This window comes from Otolemur garnettii, unplaced genomic scaffold (assembly GCF_000181295.1).
Source record: "Otolemur garnettii isolate 467f Iridium unplaced genomic scaffold, OtoGar3 scaffold00074, whole genome shotgun sequence".
Lineage (NCBI taxonomy): Eukaryota > Metazoa > Chordata > Mammalia > Primates > Galagidae > Otolemur > Otolemur garnettii.
In genome coordinates, this window is record NW_003852469.1 from 6,799,469 (window position 1) to 6,808,351 (window position 8,883).

General features: G+C 40.5%; 1 protein-coding gene and 1 non-coding gene across 3 annotated transcripts in view; one reads left to right on the plus strand and one right to left on the minus strand.

Annotated features, from left to right (window-relative positions):
• Positions 1 to 8,883, minus strand: part of PIWIL2 (piwi like RNA-mediated gene silencing 2) — a 47,185-nt gene that overhangs the window by 25,352 nt on the left and 12,950 nt on the right. For both annotated transcript variants that reach the window (XM_003793976.3, XM_023515577.1), the window contains exons 10-13: positions 7,165 to 7,353; positions 6,512 to 6,596; positions 5,435 to 5,524; positions 2,639 to 2,779 (exon numbers count right to left, since the gene is read on the minus strand). In XM_003793976.3, the coding sequence (XP_003794024.1) occupies positions 2,639 to 2,779; positions 5,435 to 5,524; positions 6,512 to 6,596; positions 7,165 to 7,353 (505 nt within the window). The remainder of the gene's footprint in view (positions 1 to 2,638; positions 2,780 to 5,434; positions 5,525 to 6,511; positions 6,597 to 7,164; positions 7,354 to 8,883) is intronic.
• LOC111726674 lies at positions 2,131 to 2,256 on the plus strand. The gene has a single exon (XR_002774392.1). It is a non-coding gene; the product is annotated as a U4atac minor spliceosomal RNA (small nuclear RNA).

An 8,883-nucleotide genomic window follows, 5' to 3' on the forward strand; every position in this document is an offset into this window, starting at 1 on the left:
GTTGTTTTGGCGGGCCTGGGCTGGATTCGAACCCACCACCTTAGGTATATGTGGCTGGTGCCTTAGCCACTTGAGCCACAGGTGCCGAGCCGACCTCTACTATTTGTTTAAAAACCAAACATTTATTTTACCTATAATCAATAAAACAGTTAATGATGTTCATATCATAAAATCTATTATATAAAATAAGGATAACCATTAGGAAGAATAGTGAAGTCACACTCATGTTCAGGAAGGTAAAAAACTATTAAACCTTTCTAGAGTGCAACTGGCCATGTATAATATAAGTATTAGAAACATAAATGTTGACTGGGCATAGTGGCTCACACCTGTAGTCCTTGCACTCTGAGAAGCCCAGGTAGGTAGACTGCTTGAGCTCAGGAGTTTGAGACCAGCCTGAGCAAGAGTGAGACCCTATCTCCACTAAAAATAGAAAAATTAACAGGTTGTGGTGGTGGGAACCTGTAGTCCCAGCTACTTGAGAGGCTGAGGCAAAAGGACTATTTAAGCCCACAGCTGTGAAGTTGTGAGATATGATAATGCCATGGCACTCTACCCAGGGTGACCAGGTGAGGCTGTGTCAAAAAAAAAAAAAAGTAGGGGGACAGCTTGAGGCTCTGTCTCAAAAAAAAAAAAGGTCCCTAAATTATCTCACTCTCATTTCCATAAATTTAACCTAAGAAAATAAATAATAGCATGACCAAGTTACAAGGATGTTCACTGCATCACTAATGGGAAATTATTAAAATTTAATATGAATGTAAAATGATAGGAAATTATTAACAGAAAGTAACAGCCATTAAAAATATTTACTTTTTTAGTTTTTTTAGAGACAAGGTCTCCCTCTGTTGCCCAGGATGGAGTACAATGGCAAAACTGTAGCTCACTGCATGCAGCCTCAATCTCCTGTGATCAAGCAATCCTCCTACCACAGCCTCTGGAAGAGGCAAGATTACAGGCATGCATACTTGGCTAATTTTTTAAAAAATTTTTTTGTAGAGATGAGGTCTCGCTATGTTGTACAGGCTTGTCTGAAACTCCTGATATCAAGCAATTCTCCTGCCTCAGTTTTCCAAAGCTCTAGGATTACAGGTATAAGCCACTGTGTCCAGACTAAAAATATTTAGAAAATATTAAATGACATGGAAAAACATTCAAAACATATTGAAAAGAAAGGAGAAACCATATGAATACATTCTGGGGGTTGTGCATGCACACGTGTCACACAGAAAAGACTGAAGAATATTTTTCAAAATATTACCAGTGATTACTTTGACGCAGCAAGATCAGAGGTGACTTTTTCCTTCTTTGGCTTATGTTTTCTACATGGTCAGTATTTAATAATGTGAAAATATGATCATGATATTATATTAAATGAAAAAGAAGATAAAAGCCATATGTAGTATAATCATCATTTTATATGAAAAAGGTTTATTCTCACAAAAAATAACTCTAGGGAAGTAAAAACATTGAAAATATTATCTCTTGGGTGATGCCTGTGGCTCAAGGAGTAGGGTGCCGGCCCTGGTCAAAAACTGCAACAGAAAAAAAAAAAAAAAAAGAAAGAAAGAAAATATTCTCTCTTATTTCCATCTATAATAAATCACTGAGATATCTTTGAGTGATGCAATTATTTATGATTTTATTAAATCCTTCTTTACACATGTTCTATTATTTCCCAACTTCCTTATTGATTACAAATTGCTTTTGGAATCAGAAAAGAAAAAAAGAAATAAGGAGTAATTCTGAGTGCAAAACAACTAGAGAAAAGACAGAATTAATTATTTTGGCATAATTTCAAGTGAAAGATGAAATACTGTCCAAAACTTACTGAACACTTGCTATGTATCAGATATTATGCTAAAGATTTACCTTCTAATTCTTATAACTCAATCATTAACCTCATTTTTGAAATAAGAAAACTAAGAGAGGCTAAGCAATTTGCTCAAAGTAAACAAGCTGGCAAGTGGCAGAGCTGGGATTCAAAGCCAGAAAAGCTGACACCAAAGTTCAAGGACTTCACCACCACCCAGTACAGCCTCTGCACCATGAGCCATGTCTGCACAAAGTACAACACAGCCATCTCAGGTAAACTGCAGGCGGAAAGAGCCACAGGAAAATCAAATCATAACTTTCCTATTCTTGGGGCTGTGCTACTATCCAATGAACACGTAGTAAGGGCAGTCTTGACAATGCCCATATAACATGCCCATATCAACTAAAGCTCTGCTTTGCCTTGCTACAATTTTTGGAAAAAAATAAAAAGAAAATTTCATCATACAAATTAGAGACTTTCTTAAGGCTACATGAAAAATTAGAGTACTATTTCAAGGAAACAATAGTTAATTATTGAGAAGGGGAAAAAATTTAAAAAAATAGAATTAAAAATAAAAATAAAAAGATAAGACATATAGAACTTTTGCTTGATTCCTGGGAAATACAGAGGAAAAAACATCTATAAAAGTCAAAGCAAACTAAGTCAAGGAAATTAAAGAACATGATTAGAACGAAAAAAATATATAAGAATAAAGCAAAAACTCCAAAATAAAAACAGGACAAGAAGCTATCACCTAGTCTCTAGCAAGCTCCAAAATCCTGGGTTGATGTTGGTTCCTGCCCCATCACATCTTCTGCTTACCTTATGTACATCCTTTTGCAGATAGAGTCCCCAGCGCGTCAGTTCATTGCTGGCTGCCTCGTTCTTTGAAATCCTCTGCAGCAAGCATTCCAAAGCATTATGGTGCTGTTTGGGGCTCAGATTGATCTGTTGGGTCAGATCCTAAATAGAATTAAAGTAGATATAGTAATTTATAAGTATTACTTTCTCCAATATGAAGTTAAATAAACTGCAATGTATTTAAAATGCTTCCATAAGAAACCTCCTTTCACTTGTAGAAATTTTCATACATCTCCAAGGACTTCAATAAATCTCTCTTAGGAATATGAATGAAGTATAAAATTAAAAACTGAATTTTGAAAGAATTTAGTAAGTGTTTTTGGCTCTTCCTCCTTCATGATGTACGAATCTAATTTCTTTTACACAGCATGCTTTGACTTTAAAATTTCTAAAAGGGCTGGGCGCAGAGGCTCATGCCTGTAATGCCAGCACTCTGGGAGGCCAAGGCAGGTAGATGGCTTGAGCTCAAGAGTTTGAGACCAGCCTGAGCAAGAGCAAGACCCCCTTGTCTACTAAAAATAGAAAAATTAGCTGGGTGTTGTGGTGGGTGCCAAAAGTCCCAGCTACTCAGGAGGCTGAGGCAAGAGGATTTTTGAGCACAGGAGTTTGAAGTTGCTGTAGCTATAATACTACAACACTCTACCAAGGACAACAAAGTGAGACTCTGTTGCAAAAAATAAAATTAGCTGAGTGTAGTGGCTCATACCTGTAATACTAGCTAGCACTCTGGGAAGCCAAGGAAGGTAGATTGCTTGAGCTCACGAGTTTGAGACTTGCCTGAGTTAGAGTGAGATCCTACCTCTAAAAATAGCCAGGCACCTGTAGTCCCAGCTACTCAGAAGGCTGAGGAAAGAGAATCACTTGAGTCCAAGAATTTGAGGTTGCTATGAGCTATGACACCACAGCACTCTACTAAGGGCAAGAAAGTGAGACTCTGTCCAAGAAAAAATTTAATTAAATTTCTAAGAGATACTGGGCAGCGCTTGTGGCTCAGTGAGTAGGACACTGGCCCCATATACCAAAGGTGGCAGGTTCAAACTCAGCCCCCGCCAAACTGTAACCAAAAAATAGCTGGGCGTTGTGGCGAGCGCCTGTAGTCCCAGCTACTTGGGGAGGCTAAGGCAAGAGAATCACCTAAGCCCAGGAGCTGGAGGTTGCTGTGAGCTGTGATGCCATGGCACTGTCCCCAGGGTGATAAAGTGAGACTCTGTCTCTAGGAAAAAAAAAAAAGAAAGAAAAGAAAAGAAAAAATAATTTCTAAGAGATTCTACAAACCAGGAGCAAAGGGGGCTTGATTACATCTATTTAAAATGTGGGAAAAACGGGGGGGGGGACCATATACCAGATATTCTAACATAAAAGAATGGAAAACCATATTCAGTCTGACACTTCACATCATACTACACTAGCCTTTTAATGTTACTGCAAGGCACAATGTTACTGCAAGGCACATTTTTGCCCAGAACCTGCTACAATGTTTGACTCATAATAGGCACTTCCTAAATATTTGTTGATTAGTATCTAACAGGTAGGTATAATAACTCTGAACCACATAAGGGAACTCGTCATTTATTTGTCTGGGATGAATGAACCATGTAAATGCTGCTTCCTGTAAAGCAGTCATTAGGGTCAGTAGCTCTGTGGGGCTGCACATGTAGCTCTGTATCATAAAGTCATCAGCCAACTGGGAGTCACAGGAAGGGGCACTGAACTACAAACAGGTCAAAGTAGAAGCACTGGAAGGCAAACATGAAAGAAATCTCTTATAGGAATCTTGAGCTTTGCTCAGGCTCCACATGATGTTACTCAAAATTGTATGCGGCATATGGGTCCAAAACATACCAGTACTAGAAAGCAAGGCAGCTGAGTGTAACTCAAGGGTGGACAGCCCCAGGAGTCACAGACGGTGCAAAGGGTCAGCCCTGAGGGTCTGGACTCAATACTGCATGGGTGTAACTGCAGTGCCCAGCCTGCTGCTCAGCCACGGCCTGCAGGAGCTGAGCCCAACATTCACAGTTCACTCAGAGCCCCACAGGAGAAACATCTACCCTTAACTTTCGACTTGTTGAATTTTTGCTTCATTATCTTCTCCATACCTTTAAATAAACTGAAGGTTTATCAAAACATTGTAATAATTTAGTGCTCCCAAAGACCCTCACTTGTGGTGCTCTGCCCACTTCACACCATCCATCTGACCGGTGAGGATGAAGACAGACTTGTTCCTTATTATATAATCTAGTCCCTCTACTGTTCCAATGACCTTCAAAAGGAAGTTTTGATATGCTTTTTCACATGTCCCTTCCCATGTTTTTTTTTTTTTTTTTTGTGACAGAGCCTCAAGCTGTCCCCCCTGGGTAGAGTGCCGTGGCATTACAGCTCACAGCAACCTCCAACTCCTGGGCTCAAGCGAGTCTCCTGCCTCCGCCTCCCAAGTAGCTGGGACCACAGGAGCCCGCCACAGCGCCCGGCTATTTTTTGGTTGCAGCCATCATTGTTGTTTGGCGGGTCCGGGCTGGGGATTCGAACCCGCCACCTTAGGTGTACGTGGCTGGCGCCTTAGCCGGTTGAGCTATAGGCGCCTAGCCCCTTCCCATGTTTCACAGTGAGGAACATGGAGGCCTAGAAAAACAGACTTGCACAGCTAACAGTGCAAGCCAGTGTCAGGGTCGGAATCCGGCTTCCATCTAACCCAAAACTGCTATCCCAAAGGATACCACCTGAGGCAGGCGTTCCTGCTAAAAACAGCAGGACTCTAACCTTCATGGCTCTGAAGTCCTTTTTCATCTTCTCGGGAATTCCAGTCATGAAGGAAAGCTCGGGCAGCAGAAGGATTTCGCCTTTTAGCAGCTTTGAAGAGAAAAGGAAGAAGAAATATAAGGCAATAAAAGAGGATCATGTTCCTCTGACCCAAGCAGGACATGCCATGCCCAGGGCTGGCCCTGCAGTGACATGGCTTGTGCACTAAGGTATCTAAAACCCCGCACAGTGGCTCATGCCTGTGATCCTAGCACTCTGGGAGGCTGAGGCAGTAGACTGCTTGAGCTTAGGAGTTTGAGACCAGCCCGAGCAAGAGCAAGACCCATCTCTACAAAAAACAGAAAAATTACCTCCCAAGTAGCTATGTGTGTGCCTCTAGTTCCAGCTATTTAAGAGATTAAGGCAGGAGGATCACTTGAGCCCAAGAGTTTGAGATCACATGAACTATAATGATGCCACTATACTCTAGCCAGGGTGACACAGTAAGAATCTGTCTCAAGAAAAAACAAAAAAAATAAAAAACTACACCTTCTCTAATGGACCCAGTTTCATTTCATTCACAGGAAATTCTTATCCCCTAATCTAAATTGCTCATGTGGATATTTAGCTCCTCCTTGTGGAGACTTTTAAAGTAAACCAGTATGTGGCTCGGTGCCCGTTGCACAGTGGGCAGGGCACCGGCCACATACACCGAGGCTGGTGGGTTCCAACCTGGCCCCAGCCAGCTAGACAACAATGACAACTGCAACAAAAAAATAGCCAGGCGTTGTGGCAGGTGCCTGTAGTCCCAGCTACTTAGGTGGCTGAGGCAAGAGAATCACTTAAGCCCAAGAGTTTGAGATTGCTGTGAGCTGTGATGCTACAGTACCCTACTGAGGGTGACGTAGTGAGACTCTGTCTCAAAAAAAAAAAAAAAAAAAAGTAAACCAGTGTGAAGTGGCACCTGTGGTCTGTATGGCTTTTCCCAACCACACTGTAATCATGCTCCTGGTTCCCACAAAACCATGAGGACAGCTGAAAATGGCTGAGAGGATGGAGAACTTAAGCTAGAAATGTAAGCCTGACATCCCCACTCACCATCCCATGGTTATTCTGTCTCTCACTTGGCCTGTGGATCAGCAGTGGCTGGTCCTCTTCCTTAATTGTGATCCCATAGTTTTTGCTAGAGCAGGGTAGAGGCAAGAAAAAAATTCAGAAGTAGCATTGCTACTCTTACAGAAACACAGTCTGAGTCTCTTAACCAAAACTGAGGTATACGATTTGCATTAATACTCTTGCAAGAATCCAGCGGAAACTGGTCATAATAGATGTATAAGTGGAAAAAGCAGGCTCAAGTTACACTGCAATTAAATAGAGGAAAAATAAGACTATAAGTCTAGGAAAGAATCTGTTAAAAACTGCATCAGGCTAAAGGGCTCAGGCAACTGAAAGACAGTCACATGACTGATAACCTTAACTTAACCTCTCCAACCACACTTCTAACAAAATCAGCAGAAGAAATACAACTCAAGCCCTAAGATTAAGTTATGTATAACTTCTAAAAGTACTGAAATAAATGAAACTATAAGGTATCATATTTGGGTCAAATCCTACAAATAAACTCATTCACCTTTAGTTGAATTGCAAATTCAATTATTTTACAAGTGTCAAGTTGTATGCTCAAAATCCTGCTAGAGAATAGTAAACTACATCCCACCCCTACCTCAAGCCCAAATTCAATCTCTTTCTACCTGTAGTATTCCAAGAATGTGATCTCCTTCCCATCAGACATTGTGAAGCTATCTTTTGGGGTCTTATTCCAATCCACATCATCAATACGATAGGTACGATTATTGTATCGGGTGATAACAATATTGCCAACCAGAAGCTTGGTACACTCATCCTGGAAATTTTCTTTATTCTGATGATACATGGCATGCCTTTGGAAAGAGATAAAACACTTTTGGATAATGAAAGGAACAGGACTCAAGAGTTCAGGAGTCTAACCACAGCTCTACAGCACCAGAAGGCCACAGTCATGTCTTTTAAGAAATGGAACTCTCATCTTTTATTTTTAATATTACAAAAAAGAAAAAAGTAAAAACACAAAAGTCATATTAAAAGCAGCAACTACAAGTTAATAAAGTTCCCTATATTGTTTAGAATAAGGTACTTTTATCAAAACAATTATTGTTTAGTATCATTACAAGATATAGTCTATAAGAGACAATAAAACTATTCTTTTGGCTGCACTTGCCCTTTCCTGGCTGAAGAGGGACATTACTATTCAAGTGTCACAAGTACCTGCCAGAAGACATGTACCAGTTAAGATGTTAAGGATGCACAGATAAAAAGACCTATATTAGACAAACACTCAAGAACTTTCTACTTTTTTTTTCCTTTCTTTTGAAACACAGTCTTGCTCTGTTGCCCAGGCTAGAGTGCCGTGGTGTCAGCCTAGCTCACAGCAACCTCAGACTCCCGGGTTCAAGCGATCCTCCAAGTAATTAGGCCACCCAGCTCTTCTTTCTCCTTTTTTTTTTTTTTTTTTTTGGAGACAGAGTCTCACTCTGTTGCCCTGCAGAGTGCTGTGGTGTTATAGCTCACAGAAACCTCAAACTCTTGGATTCCAATGATCCTCTTGCTTCAACCTTGTGAGTAGCTGGGACTACAAGCACCTGGCTAGTTTTTCTATTTTTAGTAGAGACAGGGTGTCACTCTTGCTCAGGCTGGTCTCAAACATCTGAGCTCAAGGGATCCTCCCTCCCTGGCCTCCCACAGTGCTGGGATTACAGTTGTGAGCCACTGTGCCTGGCCTAAGAACCTTCTATAACAGTGCTGTGGGCCAGTCAATGCAAGAACACACTGAAACCATGTATAATATTTTTTTTTCAGATCTACATAAAAATATATCTTAAAATGTTTTACCCATACATACATGTTTCCCCTTTACAAGACTAGAGATTGCTTTGGTGGCCAAAATAATATTTTCAAAGTGCCAAAAGAAAACAACTGCCAAATCCAGAATTCTAAGTTGGATGGATTCTAAGCAAGATGGAAGACATTTTTACATAAAAACTCAATTTGTCACCAGTGGATTCCACACTAAAAGACATCAGTACAAAGAGTTCTTCAGGGGAAGGGAAAATAATTCCAGATAGAATCTCAAGAAGTACAAGAAGGAATAAAGAACAAATAAAATGCCAGAAGACAATGTAAAGAAAAACTTCCAAAGGGGCAGGAGAGGGTAAGGAAAGAACACAAAGACTATGGAATCAGAAATCAAGATGGCTTAGATTTTTCAACAGTAAATCTACAAGCACAGATAATGAAGCAATGGTTTCGAAATTTGGAGGGAAAATATCTCCAACCTAGATTTTTTTTTTTTTGAGACAGAGCCTCAAGCTATCCCCCTGGGTAGAGTGCCATGGCATCACAGCTCACAGCAACCTCCAACTCCTGGGCTCAAG